The 26,022-nt window shown below is 41.1% G+C and overlaps 1 protein-coding gene across 4 annotated transcripts in view; it reads right to left on the bottom strand.

The window, feature by feature from the left end:
- Positions 1-26,022, bottom strand: part of RAP1GDS1 (Rap1 GTPase-GDP dissociation stimulator 1) — a 157,831-nt gene that overhangs the window by 96,143 nt on the left and 35,666 nt on the right. For 3 of the 4 annotated variants that reach the window (XM_024212838.3, XM_024212837.3, XM_024212834.3), the window contains exon 2: positions 8,303-8,413. In XM_024212838.3, the coding sequence (XP_024068606.3) occupies positions 8,303-8,413 (111 nt within the window). The remainder of the gene's footprint in view (positions 1-8,302; positions 8,414-26,022) is intronic. The other variant, XM_024212836.3, reaches the window with a different exon arrangement.

Genomic DNA, 26,022 nt, shown 5'->3' on the forward strand with positions numbered 1-26,022 from the left:
ATTTCCTAATATCATTGCTGTGTAAATGGTAAAATGCTATATGTACCAGCCTGGAGCCTAATGATCTTGCTAAAATAATTACTAATGTAAGAAGCCATTTAAGTTCAGAATAGTTATATTAATGGGGAATTAATTATTACTAGCAGTACTCAAGTTACTCCCTCTCTCAACTCAGGAAGACAAGAACAATCATCTCTCTAAAAATTGTTTTAAAGAATCAACAACTTCTTTAATAACGATTTAAGCTAAGGACTGTTGAAGAAATCATTAATTTTAAAAAGATTGTTTTTGAGAACTAAAAAACTTTTTATAAAGAACAGAAGTGCTTGTACTCTTTAAAACAGTATTTTCATTTCCTGTTGAACTCTAATCAAACTAAAGAAATTTCTCAGAAATTGAGTAAATAAAGAGATAAAACTCTAACTTTAAAGATATTCTTGAGAATCTCCCATAACAAAGACAAAGGAAATACATCTTTCAATAAATAATTATAACTCTAATGCACATATACATGAACAAACTACATATTCATAAGATGAAGAGGCTCCTAAGGGCAACCCATGGAGGTACTAAGCCAATCTGAACCTAAACAAGTCCTAAATCTCTGTGTTTTCTAATCATTTCATGGAAATAGGAAAGAGAAGAATATAAAAAAACTCAGAAGTGAGCATCCCTCCCACTCACACACCCTCTGCTACTTTGCTTAACAGCAAGCACTCATCAACTTATCCTGTCAAACTTTTCAAGCAGGCTGCCACAGACAAATAAGAAAAACAGAGAAGACTCAAGAAAAAAACAGCCATAGGAAACCACCCCAAGACTTCAACATGGATTGGTGAGAGAAGTTAACTAAGGCACTGCCAACGATTAGATTTAAACTCTAGTAATGATTTTACTGGGATATGGAAATCCTGTTGTTTTTAAGATGACAACAGTTTCTCCTGTTAATCACCAATGGTTGGACCATGTATTCTTGAAAAGGAGATGGGGCTAAACACTGGTAAACAGCAAAATAGTGGGATTTAATTGGATTTAAGATTCTTAATATTTGTAATTGGCCTGACTTAAGAAAGCTCCTTAAGTGGCTTCTTCTATTTCAATATTTTCTTCCATTTCATAGGATTTAGTTAGATCGTTTACTTTGCCCTGTTTTAAAATGCTTGATTATTAATAATAACCGACAGGAGCCATCTGCCCTTTAACAAGTTCTGTTGCCCAATTATAAACAGCTTAAGTATCTATGAGATACTAAATTGGGCTCACAATAAATTTCAGAAGCAATATACTTAGGCTTAGAAGGATTAGATTTATCCGTAAACACTGGTAAATATCAATTTCATGGTACACACAACCCAATGAAAAAATATTTCTATCTACAATGATCAAAATTTACAGATAGGCAAAGAGAGAAAAATGCTACTTGAGAACTTATTAGAGCTTGATTTAAGGATACTTACACTATAGATTTTGACATGTGCAGCTGACAATTTGTGTTTTAAGTTCTAATGCTTTAACTTTTTGAATTTCAATGTCTACTGCCCTTACATAATTGTTGTCTGACTCCCCGCTATTGCCTGACCACTCCATAATTTCTCACAACTGTGAAAATTTAAATTGATAAAAATAAAAAACTTAAAAATAAACATTGATCTCATCCATCAAAATGATAAAAAAAATAAAAATTGAATTCTGTCAAGCCTAAATATACGTTGGTCTTCACTTACTAAAGAAAAGTCCTCAGAGGCAGCCCACTCTCAAAGGTATCATCTCTGCTAAAAGCTCTCCACAGAGAGGCATACAGAAGAGATTGTAACAGACATAACCAGTTTATCATTTGTGCCGTATTGTTTTGTTTGATGTTTTCTTTTCCTTTCTTTAATAATAAAATAGCCATTGTTAATAACTATGATTATTTTGCTTGGCTGTAATCATGGTTTCCCTTAAGGTACACCTCTACCCCGATATAACGCGCCCGGATTCGGATATAATGCGGTAAAGCAGCGCTCGGGGGGGGGGGAGAGGGCTGCGCACTCCAGCGGATCAAAGCAAGTTCGATATAACGTGGTTTCACCTATAACGCGGTAAGATTTTTTGGCTCCTGAGGACAGCGTTATATCGGGGTAGAGGTGTATGTAGAAGAACCTCTGTGGCTAAACTAATGGGAGTCACACCTCTGAGTTGGCAGTACGAGGAACAATTAATAAGAGTTGCCCTCCCATTTTCTATTTCTCAAAACTAAATATTTTTAGTCATTTTAAAAATAAAGTTACTCGGTGCCCAACAATTAAAATGACCCTTTCTATGCCATATAGTATTAATGAACTATAATAGCAGTTTCATTTTCATTTGTATAAGCCTGTTATAGGCTCCTATGTATTATACAACTACTAAATTGAGGAACGAATCTAATCTTTTACATTCAGGGGCTCCTTTGGCACAAACACTGATATTTTTGTTTAAACATCTGACCTTGCTAGATGGAAATGAGACAGGACTTTCCCTATATAAGCCATATTCTGAACCACCTACCTAGACATTATTTAATTCCACCTTCAAAAGAACAGACTAGCTGTAAAATTGTCATTATGGCCTTATTCCATGTACTGGGGACAGTCTGTACAGCATGAGCAGACTTTGGAGCAGTACTGGAAAATTTTCCTCTAAACTTAAAAAAAAATTATGATACGGTCTGGAAAGGTTTAATCCTTTCAAATGGATTTTAACCAGGATATAGTCTAAAGTCTATGGCTTCCAAATGTGACAAATCTGAGAGCTATTTAAGCATAGTATATTGTTGCAGTACAGCACACTAGTTCTCCAATTACACCTCCTGCTTCAGGCAAGGACCTGGTATCATGATTTTAAAGCATAAGTAAATATCTAGATAAAAAGAAAAATAACCTAAAATGAAGATGTAGTATCAAAACCTTTCCTTCACAAAACAGAGGATCACATTTTTAGATCTCAGATGAGATGTTTGACTTGAACCTGTTTCAATTCTGCTCTGTGAGGAGTATGGAACTTTCCTCTTCTCTCATCCTACTAGGCCATTGTCTCTTGTTTTATCAGTGACCTTATGTGAGGACACTAATGCATTCCGGTTATTGTCTATTAAGGTAAAATGTTCCTTCTGCTATGCCTGTGAGAGAAGCACTAATGAAACAATGAAACTTATTACTTATGTTAATGGTACACAAAATTTACTATTATTCCATCCTTAATTTTGTTTGATGTGTAAGTTTTAGTATTTAAAGAGACACTGCCTACTTGTTTTAGCTTAAGATATACAGTATTCCTTTGGTTCCTTTCCACAGTTTTATTCTGGAGCTTTATTTTAATTTACCTTTAATAGTTTTTAAGACATACCTTACTTGCTTCAGTCTCTCTTTCTCCCCTTCCCCACCAGCAGGACAATTGAGATTGTGTTCATGTGTCTGTGTGTGGGACACATGCACGTAGCTGTCAAATCCCTAAAGCACTGAGCACAACAATGCACTGGTACTCCTGCTGGTTCTGCCATTATTGTATGCAGTGTTGTTGTAGCCGTGTCAGCCCCAGGATATTAAAGAAACAAGGTGGGTGAGGTAAGATCTTTTATTGGACCAACTTCTGTTGCTGAGAGAAACAAGCTTTGGAGCTTACACAGAAACTCTTCTCTCTTATGAACAGAAGTAGTCCAATAAAAGATATTGCCTCACCCACCTTGTCCCTCTGTTTAATTTTATACTTTTTGCGTGTTCAGATTTTATTAAACAATATTTTTGGCATGTCTCTTCTGTCTCTACTAGCAGCACCCCCTTCTTCGCTGGTCCCTGGAAGATTCCTAGAGGTGAGGGAAGAGTGAGACTTCCTCATGAAGATTTTTTAGGTACAGACGGCATTATAAGGACACAGGAGGTAATGAGCTGGCAGGGAGATGAGGCAGACTCGCCGAGCAAGGGCAGTTGTAAAACGGGTAAAGCACTACTAAAGGAGAATGGCAGCATTTTACATCCACTTTGCACTGGTATAAATGACTACACAAAACGCCAGGTAATGGGGAATCAGGCCCATGGGATTTGACTCTTCTGGACATAGATCTGGCCCCACATTAGCATCCAATCCAGTACAAGTACAAGCATCCAATCCGTCTTATTATTGAAGAAAGAAAATACCTCTACAAGGAAATTATTTTGTATTGTAGTAGTACCTAGAGGCCACAGTCTGGAATCAGGGGCCCGCTGTTAGGCACTGTACATTTTTATAATGAAAACACATTCCCATTTTCAAACCTCTTTCTAGGTGGCAGCAGCCTGGGTTGACCAGACTATCCACCACCTGCAACAGTTCCACTGAAAGAGTTTTCTTTTCCTCCACAATAATCAGTTTTAAAAACTCTTTACGCAGCAATTACTTAGCCTGTGAAAACATTAATCACCACTGGCACGCTCATCTCTTTGACACGCATTCCACCTCCACAAATAATCTATATACCAAGATGACCTGGAAGGATGTTGAATAGGGAGAGGAAGTTTAGAAGGCACAGGGAGAAGGATGGTCATAATATATTACTAGATCATTAATAACTGACCACTGGCTGCGAAGTTAGGAAACTTGATCCCTTATAGCAATCTGTTAGACCAAACTTATTAACGGGTGCAACCCAACAAATAATTTAAGAGGATTTTTTTAAAAAAATGTATGTTGCTTCTCACAGTTTAAAGCAAAACAGAAATTGTTTTTATTGACATTTGGTCAATTTTTTAACAGTACCCAAATGTCTTAGAAACCTACGCCACATTTTCAAAACTGATTTAGGTACTTAGGAGCCTAAGTCCAATTGTCTTTCAATGAGACTGTCTTTTTTGAAAGTTTTATCCACTGCTGCTCAACTGCTGTTTGGTTTTACATTCAAACCCTTACGTTATTTTGGTTTTACTTTCTTCCAACCTAAAATGGATTATGTTATGTATACTATCTTTAAGGCCTCCACTGAGATCATCTCTATACAATGGGAAATTTTATAACATCATTTTGGACTAGGCAAAAATCTCTTGCATGTTTTGATACTCAGCCATTGGCAAAGATACTTTTCTCCACACATCACAGGTATAGCTATAAACAGAGTGGTACATAAACCACTTTGTGGTTGGAAGCATTAGTCTTTGTGTCACAAACCCATAATTCTCCATTTCAAGCTAATGGAATTTATCAGTTCCTTTGGGGTACTGTCAAGTTAAAAAATTAATTACACAAAAATAGAGTAATTACCCCAAACTGGAACCTTTTCCTTTATTAGGATGGGCAGCTTGTCACCTCATATATGCTCTGAAGTAAGGTTTTGCTAATTTGAAAAATCCCTAGAATTTCTTAGTGTTTCTCAATAATATACCAAGATACCAGGATGGGTCATTTTACTCTTCATATTTCATTAAGGGTGATATTAGGTTTTTTGAAAAGGAAAAAATTATTCTGCCTTTTAATGATGTAATCTTAAAACTTATCCAGCAATTTTTCTTTCAGAAATATCCAGCGTATACTCAGGGAGTTGGATGGCTTGAGGAATTAGAAATGAGCTATAGTGACTCTCTTCTCCAAGTGGCTGGTTCAAATCCAGCCCGATTGAAAGGTATCATCTGAAGGCTGTTGGGTGTTTGTTGGTTCCCCTGGGAAAATATCCATAACTGGCACTAATTTGCTGGCAACCTAGTTAGCTGTTTCAGCAGAGAGAAGAAGAATTGAATGGCCACAGGGGATTAACTCTCCTCTTCCTTCTAGAACAGTTAGGTGAGAAGGGGTGGGCCGTGTGTGTATGTGTTGGCGAGCAGTGCTACTATGTGTGAGGCTTGGTCTACACTAGCAACCTATGTTGGTATAACTATGTTGCTCAGAGGTGTGGAAAATCCACACCCCGAGCAACGCAGTTATACCAACCTAACTCCTGGTGTATACAGCGCTATGTCGATGGGACATAGCTACCGCCTCTTGGGGAGGTGGATTACCTATGCCGACAGGAGAAGCTCTCCTGTTGGCATAGGTAGTGTCTTCATTAAAATGCTACAGCAGCTCAGCAACATTGGTGCAGCTGCGCCATTGCAGCATGTTAAGTGTAGACAAGCCCTAAGTGAGTATAAGAGATGGGGATAAGGTGAAGCGGGGGGAATACACAGGCGACAAGTAAGAAGAGGATCTGAGGAAATTAAAGAATATACAGGAAAGAAATAAGAGGGAGGTGTGAGGACAGAAAAAAAAAATATTGAAGGAAAGCAGACACTGAAAAAGACAGAGAAAAAGAGATACCACATACAGCATACAGAATCTTTAAGTAGGGTGACCAGATAGCAAGTGTGAAAAATCGGTACAGAGTGTGGGGGGTAATAGGTGCCTATATCAGAAAAAGCCCTGAATATCGGGACTGTCCCTATAAAATCGGGACATCTGGTCACCTTGTCTTTAAGAGACTGTCAGAAGGAAACTGGCCCTCTGAAAGCATCTGGGGCCCAGCCTACCTCTGACAGGCTCCACAAGGGGAAATGAGGCAGCTCAGGTTCACCTGGGAGTAGTTAACTCATTGAGTAACTGGGATTAAGTTAATTAGGCAGGGAAGCCTCTGGGCATGATAAAAGACTACAGGAAGTGGAACGGGGTGCAACAAGGGACTGAGAAGAATTGGTTCTGGCTGTTCCAAACAACCCAATGGAGAGGATGGGGCTGGGTTCCCCCACCCACTCCAGCCAAGTGCTTTGGAGAAGAAGGCTCGAAAACCAGGAGACCTAGGGTTGTCTAGCTTCCACTAGCACTATGGGGCTTCCAACTCTCCATTACCCTGAAGGGGGCAGAGGCTGGGTCATAACAAGGACTTGACCAACACTGAATTGAGTTCAGCAGTATAAGGGGGAGCTAACAGACACAGTCCCCATGTTGCAGTGACCCATAAAATTCTACCTTAGCTACAACCTGAACCATTTTGCACGTACCAACTGGGTACTGGGATTTATTTACGGACCCTCACAGGTAATGGTACACAATTCATTTAACTCCAAGCCCTAGGATGTTTTCACATCACAAACACTTCTTCCTATCCCATACTCTTTAAACATGAAGGTGTTCAATGGTGGTAAATGTTGCAGATACCTTACAAAGGACTCTAAAAAAGCATGGATTCCCTTCCTTGAAGAGAAGTTTGATCAAAAACAAACACCAACAACAAAAACCCCAGGCGTGACATTTTCCTGACTAAGGTCTCCCTGTGAATTACTCAGGATGAAAAAAATGCACCAACATTACCTCCTGACCTGCAGACACTGTTGTATAATCCGTAAAGCATCTCTAACAGTGTTTAGCTTCTAGCGTTAAAATTTCACAAAATATCTTACAGTTACACAGCCATGAAATTATGACTTGTAGAATGGCATCTTGGAAGAGAAATCAGATCAGCTGATTAATATGGGCTTTCGAGGAGAGTATTGATATGTTACAGAGATCAGGTATAGCAGAGGTTTATTTTGTTTAAAAATGAAAAAAAGAAAAATTCTAATCAGAAACTTCATTTTACCTAATACATGTAATCAGATTATTTATATCGGCCCTAACAAAGTATGTGAAGTTGAAACCTTACATGGATCTTTCTTTCACATCTTCTGCCAGCGTCCCATGATCAGAAAGTTAGAGGTGGACAAGTTCTATAGACTGCTGTCTCCATTTTCCCTAAAATTTTTCTGTTTGTGGAACAGGACCCTGTAGAGCTTAGGGAACAAAAGCCATCTCATTTTCTTCTTCACAATGTTAGTTCTGTCATCATCCAATGTGCTTAAGATTGTAGTGTACTTAGAAATCCAATCTTTCTCTTCTAATGGAAACATCATGGAAATTAATGTGTGATCAAACATGTAAGGAAAATAATATGCTATATGGTTGGATTGGCAACCTGTGCCACCTTTACTCAGAGTAAGTGAAAGTGCTGAATGCCATGCTCATGCTACCCAAGCACAATAGTGCACAAGTTTTTGATCTGAAAGAGAAATACCTTGCCCTTTGCTTTCTAAATGTAGACTACAATTGGAAAAGTAACTTACTCCATATGCCAGGGACTAGCTCTGTGCTATGCCTGTTGTGAATGTCCATGGCTTTCACTATCTTTTTTTTTAATCTTTGTCACTATCTGATTCGCACACAAGTTATATGGGACTTTCTTTTTAATAAAACAGCCAATCCAGCAATTCTATTGATTGTGTTACTTGCATTGCTTCACATTACAGTACTACCTCCATCATTTATTGATGTGATCATATGATGCAAAATTTGAAGGGACAATAAAACTTACTGTTTTGAGCCAGGGCTTGAAGCAGGCAATCCAAGCATCCTTCCAAGCTATCTGCTGTGCTGTCAATGGCTGTTATCTTCAGCTTCTTCAAGGCATCACTTAGATTATCTGCTTGGTTAACATGAAGAAGAGAAAAATCAGTGCCCTCATCGATCTGATAGCTAACATGCTTAGAGCACAAGTAGTTACCCTAAGGTAAAGCACTCCTATTTCAACAAGGAAGGAAGCTGTCTGTGTGCTGAGGATTTAAAGAAGCCTAGAGTCAAAGGTTTTGGATAAAATCAAGCTTTTCTTAATTTAAATATACACTTCCCCTTCTGTGTCTGAGAATGAGATGCCACATTTATAAAATGTCACTGAACAACTTTTTTAACATCAGTATTCCCTCAGTTTAGCTGGTTTGGAAAACCAGCAGCAGTATCTCTGCTTCCATTTTACTTCTTAGAAAAAGAAAATGATGAAAGTGAACTCCTCTTGAATGTTTTCATTCACAGGAAGGGGGGTGGAGGGAGAAGAGAGAAAAAGTAATTGCAAATGCCATTTTCTGCTTAGCTGTAGATTTTTCTGCATACACCAGAGGGTTCCATCTTGGTTATGCACACACAAAACCCCAGTTAAAAACAAGGGCCAGGCTAAAAGCCTTTTAAATAAGGACATCAAATATAATAGCATAAGCACTGTGTGTGTTGATAACACAAACTGTTACCATTTGCATTCAACTGATCCATAAGGAAGCTTCTGGAAATGAGAGTCCTATTGTATATATCAGATTATGAAATAACACTTTTCCCCCAAAACACGCAGTGTTGTTTTCTGTGGAGGAACACTTATTCTCATAGAAGTGATTGAGAATACCAGTGCTAGCATCTCAAGTATTCTGTTTATTCAGAGGCAAGGTATAAGTGTTAACAGCTGCAATATAAGTCTTTTCACTTTGCCAGCTGATGACTAACCTCAGTCTGAATGGACTATCCTTTTAAAAAATGAATGGTAATTCAGTTTCCATGCCAACTCAATCAGCAATCAGAGATAGTTACTCAAAATAAGTAACATTAAAAACTGTGTAGTTCTCTACAGTTCTACACTGAGTAATCTAACGGCCCTGACCTGAATCCTGAGGTACAGTGTGGTACAGCTGCTTTGCCCTGCCCTCCCCCGCCCATGCTGGAAAAACAGACTAGCAAGGGACAACAGAAGAAATAAACATTGTAGAACTTGCCCAGGGGCCAAGCAAGGTTTCAAGGCAGGAAAGGTGTGTAGTGAGGTGACCTGTCTCTTTAAGAGGCAGAGGCCTAGACCTAGCCAGGCCTGTCCAATTAGCCCCGCTTACAACATCTGGGATGGGGTGTGGGGTTATATTAGTAGAACCAGCTGGGGATGGAGGAGCTGATTCCCCTATGAAGAGCAGCAGAAAGTTGCAGAGAGAGAGAGAGGGGCATGCTCAGGAAGAGTAAGAGAGAGTGAGATACTTTTGGGGAAAGGAGGCACCACAGGGAACCCTGAGTTTTTGGGGAAAAGACTTCAGTCAGGGAAGGCTTGGGAGCCCACCAGTGTGAAAGACTGGAAGTATGGACTTGAGGGGGATTCTGAAAACTTTATTTTGGGAATGGTTTGATGTTAATAAACTAACCCCCAAGGTGAGGTGTTGATGAACCAGGGAAGAGCTCATCTGATAGTTTGATTTAAGGATAGTTTAAGGAACCCTGAGCTGAAGAAGAGGGAAACTGAAGTGCCTGAAGAATGATGTCAGGCCATGGGTGGCGGGAGGTGCTTGTAGGCAGCTGGCTTGTTCACAACCACAAAACATGTATTTGTTAGATAAACTGTTCAGTGACCAGTGAAATTTGTCAAAAGATACATTCACAGAGTAATATTTGATCTGCTGTTCTTACTATATCCTAACATTGTGTTCTCTACCTCTTCCTATCCATTTTCTCTTTCTTTTCCCACCGCCCTGCAAATTTCTCCCTATACTGTGGTTCTGTTTTTTAATGTATCTCCTCTCTTGTCTCTCTCCCACCTATCTGCAGGTACCTACTCTCAGCTCATCCAGATACTGACACAGAGCTTGGGAACTTCAGCAAACACTTAGAGTGGGAGGACTAAATCTACTAGACATAGATACAAAAACTGGGAGCCCCACTGTCCTAAGTCAAAAGCCTGCCTCCACCCCAGTTTCTGCACAGCTGGGAAAAGAGGAGACTGCTACCCGGGTGCCATTCCTAGACTCCACTCAGGGGCTTCATATTTTATAGAGGTCTCCCTCTAGAAGGTGCTTGATAAATTTGAAGCTTTACACTTAAACCTCTCCATGCTGCTTGAAGATAGGAGTGTTCTCTCTCTCACTGGTTCCCTCCCACCCCAGAACCTGCAATGGGAATTGGGCATCTCTCTGCTATTGTACCCAACCCCAAGCTTTCTACTTGTTGCAAATGGGGTGTGTATGTGGTGGTGGTGTTTTATTAATGATTATTATTATATACTAGTTTCTGCTACTCTAACCCTCCCTTAAGTTTCCATTTTGGGGGGTCCTTCTTACCACTGATCAATTCCACTGTCTACCTCTGCTGTTGGTTATAGCTTCCCTATGCTGCAATGAAGTGAAATTGACCTGATGCTTGCCATTTTCAATGCTGCCCACAGAGATCTGAAGAGCAGCAGCTAAAACTGGTCATTACTCTGATACAGTATGTAAAAGTGTGAGCAGCAACTGTGGCACTAGAGTTTTCTACTTGTAGACTTAGGAAGAGGGTAGTGCATCAGCTATACTTCATTCATGTTTGGAAAGTTATCTTCATGTCTCTAAGGGTTAAATATCTATAAAATGAAAACTTCGATTCTGCAGAAATTGATGGCTCTCACCTGGGAAAACATCCTGCTTGCCATGAGCAAGTAGAGTTTAAAGCTCTGATTAAGTATACTGTAAAATGATCAATTAACCAACCAAAAAATCCCTAAACAAACCAACAAAACACACACACAAACCACACACTGCACTTTCACTGCTGACAACACCCTCCAGGATAGATTTTGATCTCAGTTACACTAGTCTCAAGTAACAATCAAATTGCACACACAGCTGAGATAAGAATCTATCCCTTCTCTAACTGTACCCAACAACTGGCTACACTGGAGAGAAAAAGAGCATGAACTATGCACAAACTTGTGAAAGAAGCTAGCTGGAAAACCAACTTCCCATAGCAGTAGTGCCCCAATAGTATTTAATGAATTGCACATATTTTGCTCTTTATTGGATACAAATGTCCACAGTCTCTTCTTGAAAATTTACTTTAAGCAACCAATCAACTTCACTTTGCCATGAGAGTCACCTTTTCATCATTGATATAGAGAGGGAACAAATACAATCTGCAATCCTCTCCATTCAAAGGATAATCAATTGCAAAACACTTTATCTTCCCTTGACAGTATATTTGAGGCTGCTTCTAATAATAATCTTGAGTGCCTGCTACATGGTCCTCCTTAAACATAATGAAGCAAGTAGGAGGGATTCTGCCTTGTCAAAATTCTGGTCCAGATACTGCGCATCTCAAGGAATCTTCAATTATAAAGATCAGTCAGATTTTTGGGTGGGGAAAGGGAATCTGGTGTTTTGCAGGTGTTTTTGTAGTTTGTGGCAAGGACACCTAGAGCATTAACTAGGCAACTCTTTTTATTCTTTGTATAAATATAAAGACATTATAAATAAATGTCAGTCATCTCATAATTTGCAAGTCAAATAAGTAGAAAACTGTGGAGGGAAAAATATTTGTATTCTAGGTAGAGATGGTCAAAAAATGTGAAAATATTTCACAGAAAAAGTGTCTTTTATTCCTCTCAATTGATCAGAATTTGACATGTTTAACTAGTTCTAGAAGTTCTTGTAAGTAGAAAAGACATTGGAGTTGGTAGAGTCTGTGGGGGGAAATAAATAAATAAACTAACCACTATGCAATTAAACATGAAAAACAACCCTGTCTTTATACAAATATGCTCTAAGATACCTCAGGGAGCATTAAAAAGGGATTCCAAGCACATCTGAAAGCAATGAAATATCCCCCACACCTCAAAAGTGCTTCGTTTGAGAGACATTTTTATCCTTCCTGCACTAGGCACTACAATGCATTGAAGAAGAACTGGAGCATTGGACCTTGTGGGACTGGGGAAATGTTGCTGCTTGTTCCTGTTATACCCAGCTAAATGAAAAAGTAAAATTGGAAAGAGAAGGAAGGATTCTGCCTCAGTTCATTTCTGATGTAATTTAAAGACACAGAGGAGTAAGAGACCAAGTAAGTAGATTTTAATGTCGCTTGCTGTTTCATATACTTCATTAACAAGACAATTATATATAGAAATTATGCATTTTGGCCAAAATTTTCGAATGCGGGTACCCAAAGTTAGAATCTGAATCCGTATTTAGGGACTTAAAGACAAGCAGCCTAATTTTCAGCAATGCTGAGCCCCTGCAGCTCTCTCTGGCTTCAGGGGAAGTTAAGGGTGCTCAGCACCACTGAAAATTAGCTTATGGGTCCTTTGGTGTCTGACTTTAGACACATACTTCTGAAAATGTTGGCTTTTCTCTTTAAAGTGTGGATTGGTAAATGTGACATAGTGGCAAATTGTTGCCAACTGGCGAAGGGTTCACTATTCTTTACAAGCAACTCCTATCATACAACTGACAAACTTACTACACCTAATTCACCCTTTTCATGGTATTTATCCATAAAGATTAGTATGTGAGGTCTCTACTGAAAGCTTGTAACTTATCAATTCTCATAATCATTGATGTGTGTACAGATAATATTTAAGGAATAATATAAATATATTGACAATTATGCCCTTCTGATCTTGGAGTGAAAATGAGTCACCAGAGAATCATGTCTCTGTAATGGCCCATTCAGGTGGGAGAGAGTTGTCACTTCTCCCTAGCTAGCCGATTACCTAATTGCTCAATTGTTCATTGTTGCAACAACCCACAAAAGTCAATAGAAAACCATCAAAAATAAACTATAAACATCAAAACCCCCTGGAAGTGAAAAGGAACGATAGGACAGCAAGGGGATAGCCTTGTCTGTGAATAAAGACAAAACACCAATTCAGTATGTCATAGGGTGGAGAAAGACTCTGCACCCATTCATTGAGGAGGCACCTGGATGAGCAGGGATGCTTCAGTCCTGACTCCTTGTGGCCAGCATCTGCTGCAAAAGACTGAACTTTGGGGTGAGAATCTCCCTAACTGGATAGGAAAAGTAACTATTAGTAAGTGTATGCCCCAGTTCATATCTTATGATTTTGTTTTACATGTAACATTTTGTTTCCATCACTCTCACCTGATTCTGTTTGAATCTCTTCTCTTTCTTAAGTAAATTTCCTTTTCTTTTACTATCATTGAACTCAAGTGCTGGGTGGGCTAAGATAACACTGGTAAACTGGGGTACACTTTTCCTTTGGGAAGAGGATCTGGGATTTCTGTGGATATCTAGTGATCGGGGTTGGATGGATTCTTGGGCTGGGGTGCATTTACTGTAAATGTGCAGGGCAAAGGCAGGGCTGTTATAGTCCAGAGGAGAGTGCTTAAGTGACTGACTGACAGGCTGGTTCTGTTAGGAAGCTATCACCCAGCCGGCACAGGCAAGACTCCCTCAACCCTGAGGCAGGTAGCAACAAGGTGACTCAGCCCTGGGTGCTGCGGGATGCATCACAGTACATCACATGGATTTATTTTAAAAGTGTGTATGTGGCTACAATGCAATATGTGATTAAAGTGCTTTCTACTGGATAGGCTCAGATACCACAATGATAGGTATTGTGTAAATAACACATCAAAATTAGATTAGATTACCACTAAGAAACTGTATGTACAATGTAAGAGTGTCTAAAATACTGGATACAACCATCTGATTTCCTGTAAAAAGTCCACCAGTCTAAAATGAAGGCTTTTTCATAGCAGTCCTTCCCCCACAAACATACACAAAAGAGAAAGTGGGAATTAGGAAGGAACCACAGGTCTCAGGACACAATGTCAGAAGGCCATATTTACAGAGAAAAGCGTTCCCTACATGAAATGCTTAGAAAAAAACAATGCAAAGATGACCAAAGTATAGATCTGAAAATCTCTTTCTTCCAAAGACAGAATCATGCCTCTTATCAAATAGATTTAAATTCTTAAGACAGAATCAGTTTCCCTTCTGCAAGTCTCAGAAGTACATAAATATGTCTAAAATTGTATTAGAGATTTTATCCTTCTTTTTGGTCCTTCCTAGGAGGACAAAAACTGTGTTCAGAGAACTGAAAATCCTTACAATGATCTAGGACAATTGATTTCCTGGTTTCAAATGACAATGAGGGAGACATTTTAGCGAGGAAAAGATGGTTCTATCCAAAGGGCCACCACGTTACCTTTATGCAGGGACTTGAATTCTGCAATTCTACAGCGACTGTACTGGCTTTGGAATCTGCCATTTAGAGAAGCAGCTGCAGATATTCTCCTGCAAAAACCCTGTTATTTTGCATTAATCACTGTCCTTATGTTTTCCTGCCTGCATCTTTGGTATTCTGTTTGTCACAAGGAGGAGTTCTATCTGTTTGCAGTGGGCTTGCCCTGAGTACAATGAACAGTTCTTCACAGTAAAAAAACACAGTAAAAAAACAAGGACCGCTATCCCCAGCAAAAGGGCAGCGTAGGCATTGGTAAGATGTCAGAGAAATGTTCACAGAACAGTTCTGGCAATTGATGGGGCAGGCAAGCTTATGTTGGCTGGGAGGACTTGTGGGGACAAATAGGGCAGGGCAAGAGGGCAATATGCGATAAGCCTAGTGAGGGATTGGTACGTATGTGCTCAGTTTCATCAACTGAGCTGGCCTGCAGGTGCATCAGGCACCCAGTTTACAAAAGAACAACGTCAACCACTTTTTCGTTTTATTTTGTTTTTAAAAAAACCTACCTAGGACAGGTCCTGAAAACAGAGGCACACTGTTCTCAGGGATACATAATCACCCTGAGCCCCAGTACTGCTGCCTGTGCAATTACAACTGTCATCCAGATCTTGAGCCCTGAATCTCACAGGCTGTCATGCCTCATGTCCTCAAGATAAAAGGCTGGAAGTTGAACATGCCAAGAGCTGTCTTTATGGCAAACCCAACTTCCGGGTCCATATTCCTGACTCCACCCACAGCTACTTGCTCCCAGAGTCTGTATCCTGTTCTGCTTTCCACTCACACCCACTACTGCTCCACCCCATCCCCCAGCAATCAGTAGGAGGGGCTGCCCTAAATTCTACAGCAAGCCCAATTAATTTTAGCAGCTTGGTGTTAATGGTTCCTGTTGCAAACTGGAAATTAGGCAATTATGGAGAAAATATTCAAAAACTGAAAAACACAAATCAACACTATTATATCCCATTCCATTTCAGTACCCCTTGCTTTTTGACCTACTCCCATTACCAGTCAATAATTTGTTCTATGCTGAATTTCCCTTATGTCCTTTAAACTTTGCTAGCTGATGACCATCTCTGATATATGGTCAAGGGCCATAAAAATACACTGGGTTGCAACCTATGTGCTCAGGAAGCAGCCATTAGCACATCATTGTATGAAGCTGCAGATTCTGTTTATAAAGAAGGTTCTTGTCATTGATCTCACAAGTGCCCCACAGAAACCAGAAAGAAATTAATTAATTCCTAATATTATTTTAGGGTATGACAGTTTGTTTTTATACATGTCATGCCTTCTTTCCAGAAACTAACTTGCCTCAAAAACATGGTCTACCTCTTTTAAAAAAAGTTTATCTCCCTTTGAAACTAATTGCTAGGAGTAAAGTATCAAGGCAGCATTTTCTGTTATTACAAGTGAGCTTTCCGAGTTATCTCTCCCTTATATGTTAAGTCCACAGTTATTTGTAATTGTGGTGACTGTTGTACATTAAATATTAAAATAATCAAAGAAATACTCTGTTTGAACATATCTCTAATGTATTTCATGTATTTCCTGGTTGTTACCCTGTGTTGCTGAAGTTCATGGGTCTATTACAGTCTGCTTAAGTGTAACCTAACTGTGATAAGAAATTCATAAATTAATCAGTGAGACTTCAGTAGTCTCACATGTACCGAAGCCAAATCAGATGGAAATGAGACTCAAGCCAGTTTTTCTCTTTTCGCAGGCTTGGTGGTTAGACTTTCCTATCAACATGCAGTGATTCATGTTTCAGGAAACAGTAGGACATCAAAGGCAGTGGGGCTGTTTTTCCTTTAAGTTATGTAATAAAAGACAGCTTTAAAGATGTTTGTCTGTTGGTACAAACTAAACGAGTAAGTAGTAAACCATATATTCAGTGTATGTTAAACAGCTGTACTGCCAGCTAGGAAATGAAGAAATAGATGTTTAAGGGATTAGCCCTTGGCAATAATGTTTGCAGTGTTGTAGCCGTGCTGGTACCAGGATATTGGAGAGACAAGGTGGGTGAGGTAATATCTTTTATTGGACCAACTTCTGTTGGTGAAACAGACAAGCTTTTGAGCTTCCACAGAGCTCTTCTTCAGGTCCAGTGAACGTACCAGGGCTTGTCTTCACGTACAGCGCTTTAGGCTATGGCTGCACTGGCGCTTTACACCGCTGAACTTTCTTGCTCAGGGGTGTGAAAAAACACCCCCCTGAGCACAGCAAGTTACAGCGCTTTAAAGCGCCAGTGTAACAGTGCCCCAGCGCTCCCAGCCACGCTCCCAGCGCTGTAAGCTAATCCCCTCGTGGAGGTGGAGTACTTGCAGTGTTGGGAGAGCTCTCTCCCAGCGCTGGCACGCGACCACACTCGCACTTCAAAGCGCTGCCGCGGGAGCGCTCCCGCGGCAGCGCTTTGAAGTTTCGAGTGTAGCCACGGCCTTAGTAAAGACGCTACTAGGATGAGACAGCTTCTCCAGTCGGCATAGTTAATCCACCTCCCGGAGAAGCAGTAGCTATGCTGACTGGAGAGGTTCTCCCACTCTGTTTACTGCTGGCATTAGGTTGGTAATACTATGTCCCTGAAGGAGTTTGGATTTTTCAAACCCCTGAACAACGTAGTTATACTGAAATAAGCCTGGGGGGCTTGTCTACACTACACAGCTTTTAGCAACAAGGTTGTGTCAACACAGCCTTGTCGCTAAACATCAGCGTGTGTAAACGCTCTTTGTCGGCACTTTTGCCGACAAAATACTTCCAGCCCCGCAAGCGGCGTTAGCTTTGTCGGCAGGAGCCGCTTTCATGCTGCAATTTGCATCGCCAAAACTTTTGTCTTTCACGGGGGGGGCTTTTTAAAGTACTGTCACAGTGTAGACAAGCCCTAAGAGTGTCACAGCTACATGCAAGGGTGGAACAGATAAGGAGTTAACATGTTGCAAGAGACCATTTAAAGCAGGGGTTCTGAAACTGGGGGTCGGGACCCTGGTCGTGAGGTTATTACATGGGGGTCGCAAGCTGTCAGCCTCCACTCCACTCTGCCTCCAGCATTTACAATCGTGTTAAATATATAAAAAAGTATTTTTAATTTATTAGGGGGGTTGCACTGAGAGGTTTGCTATGTGAAAGGGGTCACCAATACAAAAGTTTGAGAACCACTGATTTAAAATGAAGTGGGCAGTTAACACCTCTACAGTCATAGGACAAAAGAGGGTTGGTGGATTGCAGATTGTTGTAATGAGCCATAAATCCAGTATCCTTTTTAAGTCCATGATTTGTAGTGTCTAACAGAATTATGAATGTAAATTCACTGGCTCGTTTTTTGAAGATGTTGTGCAGATTTCCTTTGAGAATGAGGAATGAGAGGTCAGAAATAGTGATCGTTTCTGAAAAATATTCACCCATGGGTGATGTGGTATTTATTTTCTTTCACCATTTTGCTGTGCAAGTTCATTTGAGAGTATAGTGGCAATCTGGTTTCATATACATATTGGGACATTGAGTGCACTGGGTGAGGTGCACCACATGTTCTGGTAAGCATGTGTAGAATCCAAAAATCCTGAAAGGTGTGTTATGGGACATATTGATCATTGTAGCAGTGGAGATATGTCTGCAGGGTTCGCATCATTTGTTATGGCAAGGGCTGTGCCACTTTGAGTTGATGTGTCTTCATGGGCTGCCTCGAGGAAGAACCTCTAGACAAATGCACCACAGAACCAATGATACACTTGATACATCTATAATATTTTCATCTTCTGGACAAACAACCTAAACTCCCTCACAGATTTCCACCACAACTTCAACCACCACCATCACCCATCAATCAAACTCTAGAACATCTCACACCAGCATGAACTTCCTGGACACCATGATCAGCTTCAACAGTGCAACCCTACAGATAACTATATACAAGAAAACCACAGATCACCACACTTACCTTCACAGGTCTAGCAGCCACCTCAAACACACCAAGAAATGTTGCATGGTGACAGGTTTCAGAGCGGTAGCCGTGTTAGTCTGTATCAGCAAAAACAGTGAGGAGTCCTTGTGGCACCTTAGATACCACAGAATAAGCGACAAGGAGAAAGTCCAGGATATGCACCTTCACCAAACGCCTTCACCAAAACAAGGACACTCCACCAGTGAAACAGATCACATCATGGAGCAGGACCCCCAAATACTTCGAGAGAACCTACTTCAATACAGGGGGAAAAAGCCCTCCGACCATATACCCCTAGTTGTCACCTACCACCCCACACTGGAGCCCACACAGGGAATCATTAAGCAATTACAACCCACACTTGATGGGAACCACATCCTGGAATAAGTTTTTCCTGAACTGCCTCTTCTAGCCTCCAAACAATCCTCTAACCTCGAAAGCTCAACAGAAGCAAGCTCCCCACAAACCAGGACACACCAACTCAAAGCAACACTAGCCCCTGCCATAATAACAGGTGCAAAATCTGCAGACATATGTCCCACTGCTACGATGATCAATACGCCCCACAACACACCTTTCAAGATCCAGTGTCTTTATTAAGTCCATGATTTTTAGTGTCTAACAGAATTATGAATGCAAGTTCTCAGGCTTGTTTTTTGAAGGGGAAAGCAATCACTACACTCTCCAATGATCTCACACAGAAACATGATAACAGACAAAAACTATTTTCACAGAACGATCACTCTGTATGTGTCCTCTCAGTCCTCCTCCTCAAAGGAAACCTGCACAACACCTTCAAAAGACGAGCCTGGGAACTTACATTCATAATTCTGCTAGATGCTAAAAATTATGGGCTTAATAAAGACACTGGATTTATGGCTCATTACAACAAACTGTATCCTATTAACCCTTCTTTCTTCTATGATTGTAAATTGCCCACTTCACTTTAAATGGTATCTTGTGATAACTCCTTATCCGTTCCTCCCTTGTATTTAGCTCTGACATTCTGAATACCTATCCCAGAAATGAAGAAGAGCTGTGTGTGTGCTCGAAAGCTTCTCTCTTTCACCAACAGAAGTTGGTCCAATAAAAGATATTACCCTCACCCACCTTCTCTCTCCTGGGAATTATGTAATTCTGTGCATGGACTCTGTTTTATTTTTATTTGCAAGTAACTCAATACAAATCAAGTTATATAGAAAATTCAGGATTGATTCACCACTGTTATTTTTAAGAAAAAGTATATAATTGTGGTCAGACTACTCAAGAACATTAGAACTGATATAATGGATCAGAAACGTGATCCATCTAAGCCAGTATTCTGTCTCTTACTAACAGCACCAGATACTTCAGAGTAAGATAAATAAAACGGTATCTGGTACCTTGGCAGCAATGACTTCCACAGGTTAATTAGGCACTGTGTAAAAACTTTTCTTTTATCAATTTTAAATTTGTTGTTTTTCAATTTAATTGGAAGTTCCAGATGGCAAATAAAAATGCCCAATTTACCTTCACGGTACCATTTGGTATTCTTGCATGTCCCTCTCATTCATCACTTCTCTAAAGGGCTCGACCCTGCGAGTGGCTCCGCGTGGCTCTCACCCGCAGGCACCACTCCCCACCCCCAAGCTCCCATTGGCCGGGTGCAGAGCCAGTGCTCGGGGCGGGGGCAGCACGTGGAGCCCCATGGCCCCCTCGCCTAGAAGCTGGACCCGCTGCTGGCTGCTTCCAGGGTACAACACTGTGTCGGAACAGGTAGGCACTAGCCTGCATTAGCTGGGCAGCACTGCTGACGGGACTTTTAACATCCCTGTCGGCAGTGCTGACTAGAGCGACCCAGTGCCTTACATGCCATGACCCAGTACTGGGTCGTGACCCGAACTTTTAAAAACACTGTATTAGAAGAGTCAGACACAAATCAAGGAGTATTTAAGTGGAACTGACTTGGTAGTGCCTTGATGACTGGAGAGAGAGTAGTAGTGAAAATGATGGACTTCTTTTATGGGTGGAAATGGAGATACTTGACTATGAGGAATTGCGGAAGGCCTTTTCCTCTCACTCTTTTTGTTAATTTTACTTTTATTGTGGACAAAATAAGCAATAAAACTAAGATAGTATTTGGGGTTGCTATTTTTATTATCAACAGGTCCCTTTGATCCGTGGTTCACATAATGTAATTATTTCAAATTTTAGCAGCCTTTTTCTTTCCATTTGTTCCTGGATTGGAAAGGCCAAATAATTAGAATATGCCACAGTTGCCACAGTGTCGGTCCCAGGATATTACAGATACTCACATACCTTGTCTCTCAGCCAATCAGAATGAACTGCTGAAAGATTTGCAGAACCTTGAAGCATTTACTTCTTCCATAGAAGTCATGAAAGACCTGATACTTATCCTCTTTACATTTTAAAGTGAAGCAATGTATATCTGGAATTGTCCTAAGGAAACTGTCTAGAAACTTTGACCAAAGCTCAGTGAAATCAATGGAACAACTTTTATTGATTTCCCAAAACTTTGCAGCAGGCCTTAGAAGAATTGTCGTATGATTTTTTTATTTAAATGAAAAAGGAGGCAGAGGCTCTACAAACTGCTTTAAGACTTGACCAAGAGAGTCTACAAAGAACCAATCTGACTTAAAAGGTACAGAATAACAGAAAAAATATCCTAATTTCAATTGAGAAGTGATCAACAGATACAGCTCTCCTTACTGGTGTGTGGAAAGACATCTCGCTCTTTCATATTTAGCTGCCCCAAGTCCTAGATTAAATTTCATGAACAGACCTAGTACAGAATATTTATGTTTATTATTTTTTTAGCTGCCTGATTTTCATCGAGCCATACTAATATAGCCCTGAAGGAGCAGAGTGCATAAACAGAAAATTACTAATTGGGGCTTCTGATAGATGAAAAGGCTTTTTAATTGCCCATTGGGAATAACATTGTCTTCAGTGGATAAGGAAGATCTAATGTTTTCTGAAATCACAACTACATCCATTGCAGGAGAAATGCCACATAAGAAAACAGCATCACTGGTAGTTTCTATGCTTTATCCACGATATGTGGAAGAGAACACGTTGTAACAGGACTAGTCAACATTTCAGAGAAGAAGGATTCAGCGCTGAGCGGAGGGCGAATACATAGTCACTTTTTACTGAAAATAAGGGGGACAATCTCTGATACCTCCTTAAGACAATTCTGAGACTTAAGCCTAAGGTGCTTCTTACAATTGCAATAATTTCTTATTATTAAGGTCACCCTACCTTTTTTCTTGTCCTCTGCAGAAAACACTTGATCTTTAGATCTTCTGTTACATTTTCCTTTTTTTAAAGAAGCTCTTGAAATTATCAGCTCCCTTACACTTCTCAGTGTCCTTCCATTTCTGGGAAGCATCTCCAGAATTTTGAACAGTCAGCAAAACAGAAGTTCCTTACAGCAATTTTCTTCCCTCCTGGGAAAAGACAAAGTCTGGGCAGGGAACCCACACTGTCTTGCCATAATAAAGATGTCCTTTAACACTTCAGCGAGTGCAGGCACTAACATAAAATGCCTAGCTACTATGCAGTCTGCTGCAGACAAAAGAGACTTTTCTGATATGTTTGGAGTCTGAGGGTATGTCTCAGGGTGGATTTGATTTAAATCACTAGTCAGGAAGACTCGATTTAATCATGGATTTCTACATAAAAGTGCATTCTTCTTGGTTGTTATAACCTTAATACATATTCTTCACAACTCAGAGATAGATGTAGGTTTCATTTTTAGAAGGTACACACTATATATTTTTTAAGTGATTTATTTTGAAAACTTTTCAGATTAGTTTTACAGCTATATCAGAAAATGAATGATTGTTTGGTTATTTCATTTACCATAGGTAACTGAAGCAGATATTTATGAAGTCATTGGGAGGTGAACTTTCTCCAGTTCAACAGGTTAATCATTATATTTGGAGGATTTTCTTGCCATGCTGTATTAGGAGGAGAACATCACCAGACAGACATTTAAACTGTTTTATTTAACTAAAACAACAACGTTATGTATTCTGGATTTTCTTCTTCAACAGCAAACATATAATATTTTAACAAAATAAGCATATGAATTTTTGAATTTAGTAAAACATTCAAGTTTTTTAAAATCAGGTTTGTTTTTGTTAAAATTGTTTTTAACTAAAATAGTTAAATGAAATCTTAAAAAAAAAAAATTAAATTGACTAGGTCAGTCAGGTCAACATGAGAAACTTAAAATATTGGCTTCTGCAGCTAACTCAATCGTCTTCACCTTCATTTTCCTGTTTGTTCATAATCTGGAAAAGGAAAACAAGCTTTCCTGCTTTTTCAGGTCCCAAACAATTTCTCAATTTGGAATGAATTAGTCCAAAGGAAGAAAATATTCTTTCTACACTGGCAAAAGAAGCTGCTGCTGTTAAAAGTGAGATTATCACTTCAACAGTCTCTGAATCCAAGTGCTTAAGTGACTTCCACCAGTTCACTGGTGTGATTTTCTTTAAAACATCATCAGCAAACATATATTTCTTGAATTGTTCTTATTCCCAAACTGGTCACTTTTACGGCTGGCTGCCATTAAAGGTTTTAGTGAAAGAATGATATGGTAGATCTCAAATCAATGAAGGCTACACTCAGGCCTGGTCTACACTAGGCTTTTATGTCGACTTTAGCGCCGTTATATCGAATTAACCCTGCACCCGTCCACACCAGGAAGCCATTTAGTTCGACAGAAAGCTCTCTTTAAATCGATTTCTGTAATCCTCCCCAACGAGAGGAGTAGCGCTAAATTCGACATGGCCATATCGAATTAGGCTAGGTGTGGATGGAAATCGACGGTAATAGCTCCGGGAGCTATCCCACAGTGCACCACTCTGTTGACGCTCTGGACAGCAGTCCGAGCTCGGATGCTCTGACCAGCCACACCCCCGGGAAAATTTGAATTCATTTTCATTTTCCTGTCAGGGCAGTTTGAATCTCAGTTCCTCTTTGGACATCGAGGGGAGCTCAGCAGCAGTGGCAACTATGCAGAGCTCTCCAGCAGAGATGGCCGTGCAATCCAATAGAAAGAGGGCCCCAGCATGGACTGATCGGGAAGTCTTGGATCTCATCGCAGTGTGGGGCGATGAGTCCGTGCTTTCAGCGCTGCGCTCCAAAAGAAGGAATGCTAAGATCTACGAGAAGATCTCCAAAGCCATGGCAGAGAGAGGCTACAGCCGGGATGCAACGCAGTGCCGCGTGAAAATCAAGGAGCTGAGACAAGGCTACCAAAAAACCAAAGAGGCTAACGGACGCTCCGGATCCCAGCCCCACACATCCCGTTTCTACGAGGCACTGCATTCCATCCTGGGAGCGGCCGCCACCACTACCCCACCCCTGACCGTGGACTCCGAGGATGGGATCATGTCGGACATGACAGCGGACGGGGAAGATGAAGAAGGAGATGAGGAGGACGAGGCAGTCGACAGCGCTGGCACCGCTGATTTCCCCGACAGCCAGGAGCTCTTCATCACCCTTACCGAGATCCCCTACCAACCGTCCCCATCCCTTACCCCGGACACAGAATCAGGGGACGGATCAAGCAGTAAGTGCTGTAAACATGTAAACATTTATTTAAAACAGAACGGTAATATTTATACTATTAACAATGTATATTTATAAAAGTTCTGTAAACTAGTAAAAAAATAATCAGGTACAAAACAGGAATATTTACAAAGGTAACAAATGGGTTTTGCATGATTTCTCTGTCTTAGGCTCTTCTCAATTTAGTCCCAAGTATTTTAAAAAAATTTCACAATGTCCGTTACTACATGATTCCCAGGCCCAAGACGCTCCACTCCAAAGTCTCAGTGCACCTACGCGAAAATCCGGTCAATGTGGCCGGGGATCGACGAGAAATCCTCGTAGGAGAACTCCTCGTAGGTCTCGTGGAGGTAGAGCTCAAGCCTGTTGATCAGGTTCCGGGGTAGGGCGATCTTAGTGGGCCCTCCGTGGTAGCAGACATGTCCCCTCCATGCCACAATCAGGTACTCGGGGATCATGGCCCGACATAGCATGGCGGCATACGGCCCCGGTTTTTGCATGCTTTCCCGCAGCATGCGTTCTCTCTGGGTGTCCGGGATCCTCAGGAGGGTGATGTCGCTCATGACGCCCTGCTTTGAATTAGGGAGGGGACTGTTAGTATTGGGACTTTTACAGCCACGCGGTGGAGGGAGAGGGGCAGCATACAGGGATCTTTCCCTGGGACAGCCGCGAGGGGGTGGGACAGGGGCAGAGTTGATGCTGTCCTGATTGCTGGCAGCAGAGACTGGCATTGCTTTCAATGTGAAAGGAGGCCAGTGCTACTGCTGGAGTTTTAAGCAGCCACAAGTCTGCGGCTTACCATTATTGCCCGCTCCAGAAGTTCAGGTCTCCAGCCACAGTTCTCTGAACACTCCAAGACCTCCGCAAGTCCACAGGCACTGAAGGCGACGGCCGAAAATTCGACCTTGTCCTGAGTGCGCATGTGAGAGGTTCAGTGCATGGTCTTGTTCACAGAGAAAGACTAGGTTCTTTGTATACAATTTCATTTATCTGTCTCAGGAATTCACTCCCTTTTTAAAATTCACACAGACACATCTGCGACTGTCTCCCAACCCAGCCTGTCAGCACACTCCCAGAGGCTAGCGCAGATTAGGCGGAGGAAGAAGAAGACGCGTGAAGACATGTTCACAGAACTAATGGGCTGCTCCCGAGCCCAGGCAGCCCAGCAGACACAGTGGAGGGAGAACTTGTCACAAATGCACCGAGCAGTCATGGAACGGGAGGAGAGGTGGCGTCAGGAGGACCAACAGGCTACTGAAAAGCTGCTTGGACTAATGAGGGAGCAAACGGACACGCTCCGGCGCCTTGTGGATGTTCTGCAAGACCGGAGGCAGGAGGACAGAGCCCCGCTGCAGTCTATCTGTAACCGCCCTCACCCGCCACCAAGTCCCACACCACCCTCACCCAAAGTCCAAAGAAGGAGGGGCGGCAAGGGCCGTTAAAACTTTCAATCAACCCCTGCAGACTGCTCTAGCAGTAGAAGGCTGACATTCCCCAAAATTTCATAAGTCCTTTCCTACCCACCTCACACAAGCCCCCGTCCAAGTTTCACCCCCCACGTTTCATGTCTGGTTCGCAATAAAATGTTTGTTTCTGTTCATTACTGTTTCAGTCAGGTTCTTTTGAGGGAGAGTCTGTCTGGAGGGGGGGAAGGGGCTTGGTAATTGGACAGGACAGTCACCTTTAGCAGGGTACAGAGGCGGTGTCAGGTCCAGCATCAGGACACATAACCAGTGACTGCACTGGTTATGTGTCCTGATGCTGGACCTGACAC

This window comes from Terrapene carolina, unplaced genomic scaffold, assembly GCF_002925995.2.
Source record: "Terrapene carolina triunguis isolate 2854851 unplaced genomic scaffold, T_m_triunguis-2.0 Scaffold436, whole genome shotgun sequence".
Taxonomy (NCBI): Eukaryota; Metazoa; Chordata; order Testudines; family Emydidae; genus Terrapene; species Terrapene triunguis.